Source organism: Carcharodon carcharias, chromosome 36 (genome assembly GCF_017639515.1).
Source record: "Carcharodon carcharias isolate sCarCar2 chromosome 36, sCarCar2.pri, whole genome shotgun sequence".
Lineage (NCBI taxonomy): Eukaryota > Metazoa > Chordata > Chondrichthyes > Lamniformes > Lamnidae > Carcharodon > Carcharodon carcharias.
This window is the reverse complement of record NC_054502.1, coordinates 8,743,936-8,763,837: the sequence shown is the minus strand read 5'-3', so window position 1 is coordinate 8,763,837 and position 19,902 is coordinate 8,743,936. Positions and strand designations below refer to the sequence as shown.

The 19,902-nt window shown below is 45.8% G+C and overlaps 1 protein-coding gene across 1 annotated transcript in view; it reads left to right on the top strand.

The window, feature by feature from the left end:
* Nucleotides 1–18,595, top strand: part of mrpl9 (mitochondrial ribosomal protein L9) — a 42,551-nt gene extending 23,956 nt beyond the window's left edge. Inside the window, exons 2-7 of the mRNA XM_041179688.1 lie at nt 10,875–11,034; nt 11,867–11,991; nt 12,410–12,463; nt 14,686–14,787; nt 15,940–16,023; nt 18,223–18,595. Of these exons, the coding sequence (XP_041035622.1) occupies nt 10,875–11,034; nt 11,867–11,991; nt 12,410–12,463; nt 14,686–14,787; nt 15,940–16,023; nt 18,223–18,375 (678 nt within the window). The 3' untranslated portion in view covers nt 18,376–18,595. The remainder of the gene's footprint in view (nt 1–10,874; nt 11,035–11,866; nt 11,992–12,409; nt 12,464–14,685; nt 14,788–15,939; nt 16,024–18,222) is intronic.
* The last annotated feature ends 1,307 nt before the right edge of the window (nt 18,596–19,902 follow it).

The following is a 19,902-nucleotide window of genomic DNA, read 5'->3' as shown; positions in this document are numbered from 1 at the left end:
AAATAGAGAGAGAGAAATAGAGAGAGAGAGAAATAGAGAGAGAGAGAAATAGAGAGAGAGAGAAATAGAGAGAGAGAAATAGAGAGAGAGAGAAATAGAGAGAGAGAGAAATAGAGAGAGAGAGAAATAGAGAGAGAGAGAAATAGAGAGAGAGAGAAATAGAGAGAGAGAGAGAAATAGAGAGAGAGAGAGAAATAGAGAGAGAGAGAGAAATAGAGAGAGAGAGAGAAATAGAGAGAGAGAGAGAAATAGAGAGAGAGAGAGAAATAGAGAGAGAGAGAGAAATAGAGAGAGAGAGAGAAATAGAGAGAGAGAGAGAAATAGAGAGAGAAATAGAGAGAGAAATAGAGAGAGAGAGAGAAATAGAGAGAGAGAGAGAAATAGAGAGAGAGAGAGAAATAGAGAGAGAGAGAGAAATAGAGAGAGAGAGAGAAATAGAGAGAGAGAGAAATAGAGAGAGAGAGAGAAATAGAGAGAGAGAGAAATAGAGAGAGAGAGAAATAGAGAGAGAGAGAGAAATAGAGAGAGAGAGAGAAATAGAGAGAGAGAGAGAAATAGAGAGAGAGAGAGAAATAGAGAGAGAGAGAGAAATAGAGAGAGAGAGAAATAGAGAGAGAGAGAAATAGAGAGAGAGAGAAATAGAGAGAGAGAGAAATAGAGAGAGAGAAATAGAGAGAGAGAAATAGAGAGAGAGAAATAGAGAGAGAGAGAAATAGAGAGAGAGAAATAGAGAGAGAGAGAAATAGAGAGAGAGAGAAATAGAGAGAGAGAGAAATAGAGAGAGAGAGAAATAGAGAGAGAGAGAAATAGAGAGAGAGAAATAGAGAGAGAGAAATAGAGAGAGAGAAATAGAGAGAGAGAAATAGAGAGAGAGAAATAGAGAGAGAGAGAAATAGAGAGAGAGAGAAATAGAGAGAGAGAGAAATAGAGAGAGAGAGAAATAGAGAGAGAGAGAGAAATAGAGAGAGAGAGAGAAATAGAGAGAGAGAGAGAAATAGAGAGAGAGAGAGAAATAGAGAGAGAGAAATAGAGAGAGAGAAATAGAGAGAGAAATAGAGAGAGAGAGAGAAATAGAGAGAGAGAAATAGAGAGAGAGAGAGAAATAGAGAGAGAGAGAAATAGAGAGAGAGAAATAGAGAGAGAGAGAAATAGAGAGAGAGAGAGAAATAGAGAGAGAGAGAGAAATAGAGAGAGAGAAATAGAGAGAGAGAGAAATAGAGAGAGAGAGAAATAGAGAGAGAGAGAAATAGAGAGAGAGAGAAATAGAGAGAGAGAGAAATAGAGAGAGAGAGAGAAATAGAGAGAGAGAAATAGAGAGAGAGAGAAATAGAGAGAGAGAGAAATAGAGAGAGAGAGAGAAATAGAGAGAGAGAGAGAAATAGAGAGAGAGAGAAATAGAGAGAGAGAGAGAAATAGAGAGAGAGAGAAATAGAGAGAGAGAGAAATAGAGAGAGAGAAATAGAGAGAGAGAGAGAAATAGAGAGAGAGAGAGAAATAGAGAGAGAGAGAAATAGAGAGAGAGAGAGAAATAGAGAGAGAGAGAAATAGAGAGAGAGAGAAATAGAGAGAGAGAAATAGAGAGAGAGAGAAATAGAGAGAGAGAGAGAAATAGAGAGAGAGAGAGAAATAGAGAGAGAGAGAAATAGAGAGAGAGAGAGAAATAGAGAGAGAGAAATAGAGAGAGAGAGAAATAGAGAGAGAGAGAGAAATAGAGAGAGAGAGAAATAGAGAGAGAGAGAAATAGAGAGAGAGAGAAATAGAGAGAGAGAGAAATAGAGAGAGAGAGAGAAATAGAGAGAGAGAAATAGAGAGAGAGAAATAGAGAGAGAGAGAAATAGAGAGAGAGAGAGAAATAGAGAGAGAGAGAAATAGAGAGAGAGAAATAGAGAGAGAGAAATAGAGAGAGAGAGAGAAATAGAGAGAGAGAGAGAAATAGAGAGAGAGAGAAATAGAGAGAGAGAAATAGAGAGAGAGAAATAGAGAGAGAGAGAAATAGAGAGAGAGAGAAATAGAGAGAGAGAGAAATAGAGAGAGAGAGAAATAGAGAGAGAGAGAAATAGAGAGAGAGAAATAGAGAGAGAGAGAGAAATAGAGAGAGAGAAATAGAGAGAGAGAAATAGAGAGAGAGAGAAATAGAGAGAGAGAGAAATAGAGAGAGAGAGAAATAGAGAGAGAGAAATAGAGAGAGAGAAATAGAGAGAGAGAAATAGAGAGAGAGAAATAGAGAGAGAGAAATAGAGAGAGAGAAATAGAGAGAGAGAAATAGAGAGAGAGAAATAGAGAGAGAGAGAAATAGAGAGAGAGAGAGAAATAGAGAGAGAGAGAGAAATAGAGAGAGAGAGAGAAATAGAGAGAGAGAGAGAAATAGAGAGAGAGAAATAGAGAGAGAGAAATAGAGAGAGAGAGAAATAGAGAGAGAGAGAAATAGAGAGAGAGAGAAATAGAGAGAGAGAGAAATAGAGAGAGAGAAATAGAGAGAGAGAAATAGAGAGAGAGAGAGAAATAGAGAGAGAGAGAGAAATAGAGAGAGAGAGAAATAGAGAGAGAGAGAGAAATAGAGAGAGAGAGAGAAATAGAGAGAGAGAAATAGAGAGAGAGAGAAATAGAGAGAGAGAGAAATAGAGAGAGAGAGAGAAATAGAGAGAGAGAAATAGAGAGAGAGAGAAATAGAGAGAGAGAGAAATAGAGAGAGAGAGAGAAATAGAGAGAGAGAGAGAAATAGAGAGAGAGAAATAGAGAGAGAGAGAAATAGAGAGAGAGAGAAATAGAGAGAGAGAGAAATAGAGAGAGAGAGAAATAGAGAGAGAGAGAAATAGAGAGAGAGAGAAATAGAGAGAGAGAGAAATAGAGAGAGAGAAATAGAGAGAGAGAAATAGAGAGAGAGAAATAGAGAGAGAGAGAGAAATAGAGAGAGAGAGAGAAATAGAGAGAGAGAGAAATAGAGAGAGAGAGAAATAGAGAGAGAGAGAAATAGAGAGAGAGAGAAATAGAGAGAGAGAGAGAAATAGAGAGAGAGAGAGAAATAGAGAGAGAGAGAAATAGAGAGAGAGAGAAATAGAGAAATAGAGAGAGAGAGAAATAGAGAGAGAGAGAAATAGAGAGAGAGAGAAATAGAGAGAGAGAGAGAAATAGAGAGAGAGAGAGAAATAGAGAGAGAGAGAGAAATAGAGAGAGAGAGAGAAATAGAGAGAGAGAGAGAAATAGAGAGAGAGAGAGACATAGAGAGAGAGACATAGAGAGAGAGACATAGAGAGAGAGACATAGAGAGAGAGACACAGAGAGAGAGACATAGAGAGAGAGAAATAGAGAGAGAGAGAGAAATAGAGAGAGAGAGAGAAATAGAGAGAGAGAGAAATAGAGAGAGAGAGAGAAATAGAGAGAGAGAGAGAAATAGAGAGAGAGAGAGAAATAGAGAGAGAGAAATAGAGAGAGAGAAATAGAGAGAGAGAGAAATAGAGAGAGAGAAATAGAGAGAGAGAAATAGAGAGAGAGAGAAATAGAGAGAGAGAGGAATAGAGAGAGAGAGGAATAGAGAGAGAGAGAAATAGAGAGAGAGAGAAATAGAGAGAGAGAGAAATAGAGAGAGAGAGAAATAGAGAGAGAGAGAAATAGAGAGAGAGAGAGAAATAGAGAGAGAGAGAAATAGAGAGAGAGAGAAATAGAGAGAGAGAGAAATAGAGAGAGAGAGAGAAATAGAGAGAGAGAGAGAAATAGAGAGAGAGAGAGAAATAGAGAGAGAGAAATAGAGAGAGAGAAATAGAGAGAGAGAAATAGAGAGAGAGAAATAGAGAGAGAGAAATAGAGAGAGAGAAATAGAGAGAGAGAAATAGAGAGAGAGAAATAGAGAGAGAGAGAAATAGAGAGAGAGAGAGAAATAGAGAGAGAGAGAAATAGAGAGAGAGAAATAGAGAGAGAGAGAAATAGAGAGAGAGAGAAATAGAGAGAGAGAGAAATAGAGAGAGAGAAATAGAGAGAGAGAGAGAAATAGAGAGAGAGAAATAGAGAGAGAGAGAAATAGAGAGAGAGAGAAATAGAGAGAGAGAAATAGAGAGAGAGAAATAGAGAGAGAGAAATAGAGAGAGAGAGAAATAGAGAGAGAGAGAAATAGAGAGAGAGAAATAGAGAGAGAGAGAAATAGAGAGAGAGAGAGAAATAGAGAGAGAGAGAGAAATAGAGAGAGAGAGAGAAATAGAGAGAGAGAGAAATAGAGAGAGAGAGAGAAATAGAGAGAGAGAGAAATAGAGAGAGAGAGAGAAATAGAGAGAGAGAGAAATAGAGAGAGAAATAGAGAGAGAGAGAAATAGAGAGAGAGAGAGAAATAGAGAGAGAGAGAGAAATAGAGAGAGAGAGAAATAGAGAGAGAGAGAGAAATAGAGAGAGAGAAATAGAGAGAGAGAGAAATAGAGAGAGAGAGAGAAATAGAGAGAGAGAGAAATAGAGAGAGAGAGAAATAGAGAGAGAGAGAGAAATAGAGAGAGAGAGAGAAATAGAGAGAGAGAAATAGAGAGAGAGAAATAGAGAGAGAGAAATAGAGAGAGAGAGAAATAGAGAGAGAGAGAAATAGAGAGAGAGAAATAGAGAGAGAGAGAAATAGAGAGAGAGAGAAATAGAGAGAGAGAGAAATAGAGAGAGAGAGAAATAGAGAGAGAGAGAAATAGAGAGAGAGAGAGAAATAGAGAGAGAGAGAGAAATAGAGAGAGAAATAGAGAGAGAGACATAGAGAGAGAGACATAGAGAGAGAGACATAGAGAGAGAGAAATAGAGAGAGAGAGAGAAATAGAGAGAGAGAGAGAAATAGAGAGAGAGAGAGAAATAGAGAGAGAGAGAGAAATAGAGAGAGAGAGAGAAATAGAGAGAGAGAGAGAAATAGAGAGAGAGAAATAGAGAGAGAGAGAAATAGAGAGAGAGAGAAATAGAGAGAGAGAGAAATAGAGAGAGAGAAATAGAGAGAGAGAAATAGAGAGAGAGAGAAATAGAGAGAGAGAGGAATAGAGAGAGAGAGGAATAGAGAGAGAGAGGAATAGAGAGAGAGAGAAATAGAGAGAGAGAGAAATAGAGAGAGAGAGAAATAGAGAGAGAGAGAAATAGAGAGAGAGAGACATAGAGACAGAGACATAGAGACAGAGACATAGAGACAGAGAAATAGAGAGAGAGAAATAGAGAGAGAGAGAGAAATAGAGAGAGAGAAATAGAGAGAGAGAAATAGAGAGAGAGAGAAATAGAGAGAGAGAAATAGAGAGAGAGAAATAGAGAGAGAGAAATAGAGAGAGAGAAATAGAGAGAGAGAAATAGAGAGAGAGAGAAATAGAGAGAGAGAAATAGAGAGAGAGAGAAATAGAGAGAGAAATAGAGAGAGAAATAGAGAGAGAGAGAAATAGAGAGAGAAATAGAGAGAGAGAGAGAAATAGAGAGAGAGAGAGAAATAGAGAGAGAGAGAGAAATAGAGAGAGAGAGAGAAATAGAGAGAGAGAAATAGAGAGAGAGAGAAATAGAGAGAGAGAGAGAAATAGAGAGAGAGAGAGAAATAGAGAGAGAGAGAAATAGAGAGAGAGAGAAATAGAGAGAGAGAGAAATAGAGAGAGAGAGAAATAGAGAGAGAGAGAAATAGAGAGAGAGAGAGAAATAGAGAGAGAGAGAGAAATAGAGAGAGAGAGAGAAATAGAGAGAGAGAGAGAAATAGAGAGAGAGAGAGAAATAGAGAGAGAGAGAGAAATAGAGAGAGAGAGAGAAATAGAGAGAGAGAGAGAAATAGAGAGAGAGAAATAGAGAGAGAGAAATGGAGAGAGAGAAATAGAGAGAGAGAAATAGAGAAAGAGAGAGAGAAATAGAGAGAGAGAGAGAAATAGAGAGAGAGAGAAATAGAGAGAGAGAGAGAAATAGAGAGAGAAATAGAGAGAGAGAGAAATAGAGAGAGAGAGAAATAGAGAGAGAGAAATAGAGAGAGAGAGAAATAGAGAGAGAGAGAGAAATAGAGAGAGAGAGAAATAGAGAGAGAGAGAAATAGAGAGAGAGAGAGAAATAGAGAGAGAGAGAAATAGAGAGAGAGAAATAGAGAGAGAGAGAAATAGAGAGAGAGAGAGAAATAGAGAGAGAGAGAAATAGAGAGAGAGAGAAATAGAGAGAGAGAGAGAAATAGAGAGAGAGAAATAGAGAGAGAGAAATAGAGAGAGAGAGAAATAGAGAGAGAGAGAGAAATAGAGAGAGAGAGAAATAGAGAGAGAGAAATAGAGAGAGAGAGAAATAGAGAGAGAGAGAAATAGAGAGAGAGAGAAATAGAGAGAGAGAAATAGAGAGAGAGAGAAATAGAGAGAGAGAGAAATAGAGAGAGAGAGAAATAGAGAGAGAGAGAAATAGAGAGAGAGAGAAATAGAGAGAGAGAAATAGAGAGAGAGAGAAATAGAGAGAGAGAGAGAAATAGAGAGAGAGAGAGAAATAGAGAGAGAGAAATAGAGAGAGAGAGAAATAGAGAGAGAGAGAAATAGAGAGAGAGAAATAGAGAGAGAGAAATAGAGAGAGAGAAATAGAGAGAGAGAGGAATAGAGAGAGAGAGGAATAGAGAGAGAGAGGAATAGAGAGAGAGAGAAATAGAGAGAGAGAGACATAGAGACAGAGACATAGAGAGAGAGAGAAATAGAGAGAGAGAGAAATAGAGAGAGAGAGAAATAGAGAGAGAGAGAAATAGAGAGAGAGAGAGAAATAGAGAGAGAGAGAGAAATAGAGAGAGAGACATAGAGAGAGAGACATAGAGAGAGAGACATAGAGAGAGAGAAATAGAGAGAGAGAGAGAAATAGAGAGAGAGAGAAATAGAGAGAGAGAGAAATAGAGAGAGAGAGAGAAATAGAGAGAGAGAGAGAAATAGAGAGAGAGAGAGAAATAGAGAGAGAGAGAGAAATAGAGAGAGAGAGAGAAATAGAGAGAGAGAGAGAAATAGAGAGAGAGAAATAGAGAGAGAGAGAAATAGAGAGAGAGAGAAATAGAGAGAGAGAAATAGAGAGAGAGAAATAGAGAGAGAGAAATAGAGAGAGAGAGAAATAGAGAGAGAGAGGAATAGAGAGAGAGAGGAATAGAGAGAGAGAGAAATAGAGAGAGAGAGAAATAGAGAGAGAGAGAAATAGAGAGAGAGAGACATAGAGACAGAGACATAGAGACAGAGAAATAGAGAGAGAGAAATAGAGAGAGAGAGAGAAATAGAGAGAGAGAAATAGAGAGAGAGAAATAGAGAGAGAGAGAAATAGAGAGAGAGAAATAGAGAGAGAGAAATAGAGAGAGAGAAATAGAGAGAGAGAAATAGAGAGAGAGAAATAGAGAGAGAGAGAAATAGAGAGAGAGAAATAGAGAGAGAGAGAAATAGAGAGAGAAATAGAGAGAGAGAGAAATAGAGAGAGAGAGAAATAGAGAGAGAGAGAGAAATAGAGAGAGAGAGAGAAATAGAGAGAGAGAGAGAAATAGAGAGAGAGAGAGAAATAGAGAGAGAGAGAAATAGAGAGAGAGAGAAATAGAGAGAGAAAGAAATAGAGAGAGAAAGAAATAGAGAGAAATAGAGAGAGAGAGAGAAATAGAGAGAGAGAGAGAGAAATAGAGAGAGAGAGAGAGAAATAGAGAGAGAGAGAAATAGAGAGAGAGAGAGAAATAGAGAGAGAGAGAGAAATAGAGAGAGAAATAGAGAGAGAGAGAAATAGAGAGAGAGAGAGAAATAGAGAGAGAGAGAGAAATAGAGAGAGAAATAGAGAGAGAGAGAAATAGAGAGAGAGAAATAGAGAGAAAGAAATAGAGAGAGAGACAGAAATAGAGAGAGAGAGAAATAGAGAGAAAGAAATAGAGAGAGAAATAGAGAGAGAGAGAAATAGAGAGAAATAGAGAGAGAGAAATAGAGAGAGAGAGAAATAGAGAGAGAGAGAAATAGAGAGAGAGAGAAATAGAGAGAGAGAGAAATAGAGAGAGAGAGAGAAATAGAGAGAGAGAGAGAAATAGAGAGAGAGAGAGAAATAGAGAGAGAGAAATAGAGAGAGAGAGAAATAGAGAGAGAAAGAAATAGAGAAATAGAGAGAGAAAGAAATAGAGAGAAATAGAGAGAGAGAGAGAGAAATAGAGAGAGAGAGAGAGAAATAGAGAGAGAGAGAGAAATAGAGAGAGAGAGAGAAATAGAGAGAGAGAGAGAAATAGAGAGAGAGAGAGAAATAGAGAGAGAGAGAGAAATAGAGAGAGAGAGAGAAATAGAGAGAGAGAGAGAAAGAGAGAGAGAGAGAACGAAAGAGAGAGAGAACGAAAGAGAGAGAGAGAAAGAAAGAGAGAGAGAGAAAGAAAGAGAGAAAGAAAGAGAGAGAAAGAAAGAGAGAGAGAAATAGAGAGAGAGAGAGAGAAATAGAGAGAGAGAGAGAAATAGAGAGAGAGAGAAATAGAGAGAGAAATAGAGAGAGAGAAATAGAGAGAGAGAGAAATAGAGAGAGAGAAATAGAGAGAGAGAAATAGAGAGAGAGAGAGAAAGAGAGAGAGAGAAAGAGAGAGAGAGAAAGAGAGAGAGAGAAAGAGAGACTGAGAAATAGAGAGAGACTGAGAAATAGAGAGAGACTGAGAAATAGAGAGAGACTGAGAAATAGAGAGAGACTGAGAAATAGAGAGAGACTGAGAAATAGAGAGAGAGTGAGAAAGAGAGAGAGTGAGAAATAGAGAGAGAGTGAGAAATAGAGAGAGAGTGAGAAATAGAGAGAGAGAGAGAGAAAGAGAGAGAGAGAGAGAAACAAAGAGAGAAACAAAGAGAGAAAGAGAGACTGAGAAATAGAGAGACTGAGAAATAGAGAGACTGAGAAATAGAGAGACTGAGAAATAGAGACTGAGAAATAGAGACTGAGAAATAGAGACTGAGAAATAGAGACTGAGAAATAGAGACTGAGAGAGAGAAATATAGAGAGAGAGAGAGAAATATAGAGAGAGAGAGAGAGAAATATAGAGAGAGAGAGAGAAATATAGAGAGAGAGAAATATAGAGAGAGAGAGAGAGAAATATAGAGAGAGAGAGAAAGAAATATAGAGAGAGAGAGAAAGAAATATAGAGAGAGAGAGAAAGAAATATAGAGAGAGAAACAAAGAGAGAAAGAGAGACTGAGAAATAGAGAGACTGAGAAATAGAGAGACTGAGAAATAGAGAGAGAGAGAGAGAGAAAGAGAGAGAGAGGAATAGAGAGAGAGAGAGAGGAATAGAGAGAGAGAGAGAGGAATAGAGAGAGAGAGAGGAATAGAGAGAGAGAGAGGAATAGAGAGAGAGAGAGGAATAGAGAGAGAGAGGGGAATAGAGAGAGAGAGAGATAGAGGGAGAGATAGATAGAGAGACAGAGATAGATAGAGAGACAGAGATAGATAGAGAGACAGAGATAGATAGAGAGACAGAGATAGATAGAGAGACAGATAGATAGAGAGACAGAGATAGATAGAGAGACAGATAGATAGAGAGAGAGAAATAGAGAGAGAGAGAAATAGAGAGCAGAAAGGGAGAGAGAAATAGAGAGAGAGAGAAATAGAGAGCAGAAAGGGAGAGAGAAATAGAGAAAGAGGGAGAATGGGGGGATTATTGGGGTGGAATGAGATTATTGGAAGAGAATGGGATACCATCAGAGGTGGTGGGATATTATCCCAGGGCGTATAACTGAATGTTTATTTTCTATAATGACAGGTCAAGTATCTTTTATCTGTAAATCAGGAAACTGAACTCACCTAAAAACCGTATTGTTTTTGAACCTCGTCAGTCTAGTTGCCTGTCTGCCCTGTCTCCCTTGCCATTTTTGTGGTGAATATGTCAGAAAGAGACTTATTACCAGGACCCTGTATTTATTATTCAGTGACGCGTCTGACTTTTCTCGCCATTTTATGTACTGTAGACAGTAGCCAGACCAGGCTTGGGTTAGTGAGATGTACGTTTATATGCGGCATCCGAAAACTAGAATTACCCGAGATCCGAAATACAGTCGGCCCTGAGGGTTTCGGATAAAGGATTCTCGACCTGTATTAACGTATCTCTTGCCTTCTCCAGACAAATAATTAATTAACAGAAGAGTTTGCCTCATTGTGCCAGGCACATCAGGGGGTGATGCTGGGACTGTCATCTCACTGGACCAAGTAATCCACAGAGTGTCAATTCCGATCCCAGCGGAGGCAGTTCGACGATTTGGATTCAGCTTTTCAAAAAAAAATGTGTACACTTCGGTGGTAGAAGCGGGGTTGGCAAAAGTGATCGCGAATCTGTCCCAGCGTCGCTTCTTTTGGCTTCGCTGACGCTTCTTTTGGGACAGGAATCTTGCTGCCCTTTCACCCTGTCCGGGCTTACACACCACTCCAGCCCCCACAGCCACGTGAGTAACGGTGAGCTGCCCCCTGAAATGCCCATAGGAAGCTGCTACATGGGCACCTTGCCAGTGACATCTGCACCCGGAGTCATTTTGAACTCCGTGCCCCCAGCGAGCGTCAGGGAAGAACCTCTTCCCTCTACCAACCCTCCCCCCCCGCCCCGGATAAGCAGACATCGTCGGTGGGAAACAATTGGCGCAAGAGCCAGAGGGGAAGTTGGAAGTCCCTTCACTCGGAGTGTTGTTATGATCAGGGACACACTGCCTGGGAGGGGTCCGATTCCATACACCTCTCACAAAGGGGATTCATTTGCAGGGTGGGTAGGTGGGGTGAAAATCAAGCGGCTCTTTTGAAGAGCCAGCACGGGGGTGATGGGCCGAATGGGTGTCTCCTCTGCGCCCCCCCCCAGGCTTATAGGATCCTCAGTCCTGGCGACGACTCTCCCTGCTGTTGCCTCACACCCGCCGAGCACCGAATGTGAGACCCCAGTCGGGGTCCGGCGGATGGTCGATTCAAAGGCTGCTTTCTCCCCGCAGAGGACGGTCATCGTGCAGCGCTGGTGGCAGGTTCCGCTCGCCAAGGAGGGCAAGCCGGCGAGACTGCACCCCAGGAGGCACCGGGTCTACAAACTGGTGGAGGACACGAAACAGAGGCCCAAGGAGGAGCTGGAGCTGATCCTGACGCAGACGGTGCCCAGTAGGTATCCACTGAGGTAGGGCTGTCAGGGCTGGAGAAGGTTACAGAGATAGGGAGAGGTGTAGGAGCTGGAGGAGGTTACAGAGATAGGGAGGGATGTAGGATCTGGAGGAGGTTACAGAGATAGGGAGGGGTGTAGGAGCTGGAGGAGGTTACAGAGATAGGGAGGGGTGTAGGGGCTGGAGGAGGTTACAGAGATAGGGAGAGGCGTAGGGGCTGGAGGAGGTTACAGAGATAGGGAGGGGTGTAGGGGCTGGAGGAGGTTACAGAGATAGAGAGATAGGGAGGGGTGTAGGGGCTGGAGGAAGTTACAGAGATAAGGAGGGGTGTAGGGGCTGGAGGAGGTTACAGAGATATGGAGGGGTGTAGGGGCTGGAGGAGGTTACAGAGATAGGGAGGGGTGTAGGGGCTGGAGGAGGTTACAGAGGTAGGGAGGGGTGTAGGGGCTGGAGGAGGTTACAGAGATAGGGAGGGGTGTAGGGGCTGGAGGAGGTTACAGAGATAGGGAGGGGTGTAGGGGCTGGAGGAGGTTACAGAGATATGGAGGGGTGTAGGGGCTGGAGGAGGTTACAGAGATAGGGAGGGGTGTAGGGGCTGGAGGAGGTTACAGAGGTAGGGAGGGGTGTAGGGGCTGGAGGAGGTTACAGAGATAGGGAGGGGTGTAGGGGCTGGAGGAGGTTACAGAGGTAGGGAGGGGTGTAGGGGCTGGAGGAGGTTACAGAGATAGGGAGGGGTGTAGGAGCTGCGTCCGGACGCAGTTGGAAAAACCCCCACACACCACCGTTCACACGTTTTTCTTTTCCTTCCGCCCCCCACCCCGCCACACACGCAGAGCTCGGAGGCCGAGGGGACACGGTGTTTGTAAAGAAGTCGGTTGGCCGTAACCAGCTCCTTCCCCATGGCCTCGCCGTCTACCCCTCACCGGAGAACAGGGCCATGTTTGCAGAGGAGCGCAGGGTCAGTGACGCCTTCTCTTTCATTTCTGTCGTACGCTCGGTTCCCCCACCCCCACCCTCCCATCCCCACCCCCACCCCCAACCCCTCACCCCCCACCCTCCCATCCCCACCCCCCCACCCAACACCCCACCCCCACCACACCGAGAGTGAGTTTTTAGCAGTTTGCCCAAGAGCAGTAAATCACAATTCCCTGACAGGGAATCAAACCTGCAGTGCAGCAGTGAAAGTGCTGAACCCTAACCAGTCGGCCATCAGGGAAGCTCACACCGAGAGCAAGAGTGGACAGCGCTCGCCCACTAGCTTATAGTGCCCACAGGCCGAGAGCACAGTTCGAGGCTGCGCCAGTTTGGGGGTGGGAGGGAGAGGGAGGAACTGCGAAGAATAATCCTTCTCAATGAGATTACTTGTCTTGTAACAGTTGCTTCGAGAGGGGAAACCAGAGGAGAGAACTCAGACCCGGACTGGAGAAATGGTGAGTGCTGTAACCTCCCTTTCTCTGTAACCTCCCTATCTCTGTAACCTCCTACTCCCCTCCCTATCTCTGTAACCTCCCTATCTCTGTAAACTCCTACTCCCCTCCCTATCTCTGTAACCTCCCTATCTCTGTAAACTCCTACTCCCCTCCCTATCTCTGTAACCTCCCTATCTCTGTAACCTCCTACTCCCCTCCCTATCTCTGTAACCTCCCTATCTCTGTAACCTCCTCCACCTCCTACACCCCTCCCTGTCTCTGTAACCTCCTCCAGCCCCTACACCCCTCCCTATCTCTGTAACTTCCACCAGCCCCCATACCCCTCCCTATCTCTGTAACCTCCTCCAGCCCCAACACCCCTCCCTATCTCTGTAACCTCCTCCAGCCCCGACTCCCCTCCCTAACTCTGTAACCTCCTGCAGCCTCAACACCCCTCCCTATCTCTGTAACATCCTCCAGCCCCTACACACCTCCCTATCTCTGTAACCTCCTCCAGTCCCTAGACCGTTCCCCATCTCTGTAACCTCCTCCAGCCCCTACACCCCTCCCTATCTCTGTAACCTCCTCCAGTCCCTACACTCCTCCCTATCCTTGTAACCTCCTCCAGCCCCTACACCCCTCCCTATCTCTGTAACCTCCTCCAGCCTCTCACCCCCTCCCAATCTCTGTAACCCGCACCAGCCTCCCATCCCTCCCAATCTCTGTAACCTCCTCCAGCCCCTACACCTCTCCCTATCTCTGTAACCTCCTCCAGACGTACACCCTTCCCTATCTCTGTAACCCCCTCCAGCCTCTCATCGTTCCCTATCTCTGTAACCTCCTCCAGCCCCTACACCCCTCCCTATCTCTCTAACCTCCACCAGCCCCTACACCCTCCCTATCTCTGTAACCTCCTCCAGCCCCTACACCCCTCCCTATCTCTGGAACTTCCTCCAGCCCCTACACCCTCCCTATCTCTGTAACCTCCTCCAGCCTCATCCCCCCCATCTCTGTAACTCCCTCCCTATCTCTGTAACCTCCTCCAGCCCCTACACCTCTCCCTATCTCTGTAATCTCCTCCAGCCCCAACAACCCTCCCTATCTGTGTAACCTCCTCCAGCCCCTACACCTCTCCCTATCTCTGTAACCTCCTCCAGCCCTACACCCTTCCATATCTTTGCAACTCCTTCCCTATCTCTGTAACCCCCTCCAGCTTCTCATCCCTCCCTATCTCTGTAACCTCCTCCAGCCCCTACACCCCTCCCTATCTCTGTAACCCCCTCCAGCCTCTCATCCCTCCCTATCTCTGTAACCTCCTCCAGCCCCTACACCCCTCCCTATCTCTGTAACCCCCTCCAGCCTCTCATCCCTCCCTATCTCTGTAACCCCCTCCAGCCTCTCATCCCTCCCTATCTCTGTAACCTCCTCCAGCCCCTACACCCCTCCATATCTCTGTAACCCCCTCCAGCCCCTACACCCCTCCCTATCTCTGTAACCTCTTCCAGCCCCTACACCCCTCCCTATCTCTGTAACCTCCTCCGGCTCCTACACCCCTCCCTATCTCTGTAACCTCCTTCAGCCCCTACACCCCTCCCTATCTCTGTAACTCCTCCAGCCCCTATACCCCTCCGTATCTCTGTAACCTCCACCAGCCCCTACAACCCTCCCTATCTCTGTAACTTCCTCCAGCCCCTACACCCCTCCCTATCTCTGTAAATTCCTCCAGTCCCTACACCCCTCCCTATCTCTGTAACCTCCTCCAGTCCCTACACCCCTCCCTATCTCTGTAACCTCCTCCAGCCCCTACACCCCTCCCTATCTCTGTAACCCCTTCCTGCGCCTGTGCCACTCTATCTCTGATGTGTCTATTAAGCACCTTGGGCTGTTTTACCATTTTAAATTTGTTATAAAAATTCCCAGTTTGTTGATAATTTTTCCCACTGAGGACTAGATGGGTTGAATCTGCAGTGTCAAACGTTGCTATGGTTTAAAAGTGGTCTTGAGCAGCTGAGGGTGATCTGGAAGGCGCTGCCTGAAAGGGCGGTGGAAGCAGATTTAATAGGAACTTTCAAAAGGGGGGAATCGGATAAATACTCGGAGGAAAAATTTGCCAAGATATCGGGGGTGGTAGAGCAAGCAGGCTAATTGGATAACTCTTTCAAAGAGCTGGCTCAGGCAAGATGGGCTGAATGGCCTTCCCGCACTGTGTTGATTCTGAGATTCTCTCTGCTTTTGCCGTTCAGATGGTTGAGTTCCTGAAGAATTCCAAGCTGATGGTGCGGATGAAGAACAACGTGAAGTGGGAGCTGACAAAGGAGCTTATCTGTCGGCACTTCCTAAAGGAGGTGAGTGAGACTGAGACAGAAGGCCCCCAGGTAAGTCCAGCCCCCGTCCGACACTGAGACAAGAGGCTGTTTTGGTTACTTTTCAGCAGGATGTAAGCCTTGCTGGCCAGGCCCAGCATTTATTATCCCTAATTGCCCCTTGAGAAGGTGGTGGGTGAGCCGCCGCCTTGAGCCGCTGCAGTCCCTGTGGTGTAGGTACACCCACCGTGCTGTTGGGGAGGGAGTTCCAGGGTTTTGACCCTGTGGTGTAGTAGGTACTCCCACCGTGCTGTTAGGGAGGGAGTTCCAGAATTTGGACCCAGCGACAGTGAAGGAACGGCCGATATATTTCCAAGTCAGGATGGTGAGGGGCTCGGAGGGGAACTTCCAGGTGGTGGTGTTCCCCATGTGTCTGCTGCTCTTGTCCTTCTAGATGGTAGAGGTCGTGGGTTTGGAAGGTGCTGCTGAAGGAGCCTTGGTGAGTTCCTGCAGTGCATCTTGTAGATGGTACACACACTGCTGCTACTGTGCGTCGGTGGTGGAGGGAGTGGATGTTTGTGGATGGGGTGCCGATCAAGCCGGGGCTGCTTTGTCCTTTGGCATTTGGAGGTGCTACACGGTGTGAACTGTTGATGGGGTGAGAGGAGGACCCCAGTGACCTGAATAGTGCCTGTGTTCCTCAGCACCATCATTCCTAATCCCTTTATATACCGGTAATACGCATCGTATGTTGTCCAGGGACCGATATCTGTCCCCCCGCCAACATCAAGAAACCAGACTATCTGATCGTTATTACATTACTGTTTATGGGATCTTGCTGTGCATCGATTGGCTGTGCGTTTCCTATATTGGAACGGTGACCACATCTCAGAAAAAGTCCCTCGTTGGCTGTCAAGATGTCCTGCAGTCACTAAAGCAATGTGGAAAGGTAAGGGAGGAGTGAAATTGGTGCGGATGTCACTGGCTGGGCCCAACATTTATTGCCCATCCCTAATTGCCCCTGGAGAAGCTGGTGGTGGGCTGCCTTCCTGAACCGCTGCAGCCCCTGTGGTGTAGCTTGTTTTGATTCCCCATGCCCACTGATTTAGTAGCTCGGACCTCACGATGATGGGGTTGAGGACTGAGGGAGGATTCACGGAATCAGTGAACGAAATCCGATTGTTTCTTTCTCAGCTCCGAGTGTTTGTGCCTCCAGAAGCCTTGAAGATTCCCGATGAACCGATCACGACCTGGGGAGAGCACTGGTGTGAAGTCATGGTGAGTCCTCATGAGAATTCTCCTTGAGTTACTCAATTTTACACGTCCTTAATTCAGCTTATGTCCATCAAGCACTGCAAGGATTTCAAAACTGCGGACTGTCTCACAACTTCAGGGTGGAGTTAGATACAGAGTACATCTCCCTCTACGCTGAGCCCATCAAACACTCCCAGGACAGGTACAGCACGGGGTTAGATACAGAGTACATCTCCCTCTACACTGTCCCCATCAAACACTCCCAGGACAGGTACAGCACGGGGTTAGATACAGAGTAAAGCTCCCTCTACACTGTCCTCATCAAACACTCCCAGGACAGGTACAGCACGGGGTTAGATACAGAGTAAAGCTCCCTCTACACTGTCCCCATCAAACACTCCCAGGACAGGTACAGCACGGGGTTAGATACAGAGTAAAGCTCCCTCTACACTGTCCTCATCAAACACTCCCAGGACAGGTACAGCACGGGGTTAGATACAGAGTAAAGCTCCCTCTACACTGTCCCCATCAAACACTCCCAGGACAGGTACAGCACGGGGTTAGATACAGAGTAAAGCTTCCTCTACACTGTCCCCATCAAACACTCCCAGGACAGGTACAGCACGGGGTTAGATATAGAGTAAAGCTCCCTCTACACTGTCCCCATCAAACACTCCCAGGACAGGTACAGCACGGGGTTAGATACAGAGTAAAGCTTCCTCTACACTGTCCCCATCAAACACTCCCAGGACAGGTACAGCACGGGGTTAGATACAGAGTAAATCTCCCTCTACACTGTCCCCATCAAACACTCCCAGGACAGGTACAGCACGGGGTTAGATACAGAGTAAAGCTCCCTCTACACTGTCCCCATCAAACACTCCCAGGACAGGTACAGCACGGGGTTAGATACAGAGTAAAGCTCCCTCTACACTGTCCCCATCAAACACTCCCAGGACAGGTACAGCACGGGGTTAGATACAGAGTAAAGCTCCCTCTACACTGTCCCCATCAAACACTCCCAGGACAGGTACAGCACGGGGTTAGATACAGAGTAAAGCTCCCTCTACACTGTCCCCATCAAACACTCCCATGGCAGGTACAGCACAGGGTTAGATACAGAGTAAATCTCCCTCTACACTGTCCCCATCAAACACTCCCAGGACAGGTACAGCACGGGGTTAGATACAGAGTAAAGCTCCCTCTACAGTGTCCCCATCAAACACTCCCAGGACAGGTACAGCACGTGGTTAGATACAGAGTAAATCTCCCTCTACACTGTCCCCATCACACACTCCCAGGACAGATACAGCACGGGGTTAGATAGAGAAAAACTCCCTCTACACTGTCCCCCTCAAACACTCCCAGGACAGGTACAGCACGGGGTTAGATACAGAGTAAAGCTCCCTCTACACTGTCCCCATCAAACACTCCCAGGACAGGTACAGCACGGGGTTAGATACAGAGTACATCTCCCTCTACGCTGAGCCCATCAAACACTCCCAGGACAGGTACAGCACGGGGTTAGATAGAGAAAAACTCCCTCTACACTGTCCCCATCAAACACTCCCAGGGCAGGTACAGCACGGGGTTAGATACAGAGTAAATCTCCCTCTACACCCTCCCCATCAAACACTCCCAGGACAGGTACAGCACGGGGTTAGATACAGAGTAAAGCTCCCTCTACACTGTCCCCATCAAACACTCCCAGGACAGGTACAGCACGGGGTTAGATACAGAGTAAACTCCCTCTACACTGTCCCCATCAAACACTCCCAGGACAGGTACAGCACGGGGTTAGATACAGAGTAAAGCTTCCTCTACACTGAGTTTAGTCGTGACTGTGGATAGCAGGGCTCAGCTTGATGAGGGATAGCGAAAGCACATTTTCAAAGAAGAGATGTTGAGTGGACTGATGCTGTTGTTTTCAATGTACACATCTATATTCAGGTATTTTACAATGTGGGCAAGTTTTATTGTGGGAGTTATATCTTCAAAAAAAAATGGCAAGTCCTCCAGCACTGCTTTCCTCTGGTCTCGGTAATACACAGCAGTTAAAGGGGACAGGTCCTGTTAAGTATTACTGCCCGTTCCCTGCAGTCTACCAGTGCTCAATGGCATGGCCCCTGTGTTGGTGCAACACCCAAGTGGCTGGTAGCCATGGCAGGGAGGGGCTGGTGTTGTGTTTAAACTCCCATCTGATTCCTGAATGCTGCTCCGCAGGTGAATGGGATTGAAACCGTCCGCATGCCTATGTCAGTGCTGAACTTCGAGCGCCCAAAGACCCGGCGCTACAAGGAGTGGCTGCTCCATCAGCAGGGACAGAGGGAGGAGGTGGAGGAGCAGGAGGGGGAGGAGCCGGCCAAAGTGACCTGACCGCGAGACGAGGCGCCAGGAATCGCCGCTGCCGTTCGTTTCTGCCTCTGACACATCACTGGGAGCCCCGGCGACATCTGCCTTGGTGTTGGTGCAGCTCTCAGGAAGGTGGGCGTGGTGTCAAGCTTATCGCCTCCCCACCCGTAATTAGTGTGCGCGCTGTGGCTGTAATGTGAACGTTGACTGTAACCCCCGTTAATAAATGACTCGTTTCGATTGACGTGTGACTGTGAGAGCCGTGTGCACAGCCCCGTGTCCCAGGGGGCTCTGGGTTCTGGTTCCCTATCGCCCACCGTTTGATAATTCTACCTGCGTGACCTCAGGGAGTGCGCGTCAGGGGACTGCTCGGCTATGGGGGTGGTGGGGTTTGTCACTGCCTCATCCTCACCGGAAGCACTCGCACGGGATCAGGAACCAGACTAGAGTCCCGGACGAGAGCGAATCATTCCCTTTTCCCCTCTGTTTGGCTGAAGAAATGCATCCTCACATCACCCCTGAACGGCCTGGTTCTAATTTTAAGGTTATGCCCGGCCTTTTACTCCTCCCCTCAGCCCTCCTACACTCGAGGGACCACAGGCCCACTCTCTGCAATGTGCCCTCATAACCAAACTCTCTAGGTTCCAATTTCACTCTAACAATCAGCGGTCCAAAACTGCTCCCTGGACCTTGATCCTGTTTCATCCTGCCCCTGCATATTTCCCTTTATTCTTTCACGGGATGTGGACCTCACTGGCTAGGCCAGCATTTCATGCCCATCCCTAATTGCCCCCTTGAGCTGAGTGGTCTCGCTCGGCCCTTTCAGAGGGTCAGTTAAGAGTCAACCACATTGCTGCAGGTCTGGAGTCACGTGTCGGGCCAGACCGGGTAAGGAGGGCAGATTTCCTTCCCTAAGGGGACATTAGTGAACCAGATGGGGTTTTTACAACAATCCATGATGGTTGCCTTGATCACCATCACTGAGACTCGCTTCAATTCCAGATTTATTGAATTTAAATTCCACCAGCTGCCGTGGTGGGATTTGAACCCGTGTCCCCCAGAGCATTAAATTACTAGCACAGTGACACTCCCACCGTGGCACTGTGTCCCCATATAAAGCCCCACCAGTTATAGGTGGAGACTGGACCCCAGCGAGCGCCACACCGTCTTCAGGAAAGAAAAGTTAAAGACATTCATGCTTTTAAAGATAAAACAGGAGAGAATCTGGAAGGATCCGGCACCTGTTGTGGCTGGAGATATATCTTGAACGCGAAGCAGACAGAAAAACCCTCACACGTGAGAGTGAAATGTAAATAGTTTAATTAAAAAAGTGGGGAATGATTGGACCTTGTCCTTGTTGGTATAGTGCAGGCGCAGCAAGAGGATCGCTGAGTATGCTGATTACAGGATCTGAGTAATTATTCATTAGTAAGCACAATTAAGAAGTATAGTTCAATTTTTAACAATTCTTCACTACGTATGTTTCTTTACACACAGCCTCAGGATCGGGGACAGCAGTACATAGGAGCAGTCAGCAATCAGACAGTTATA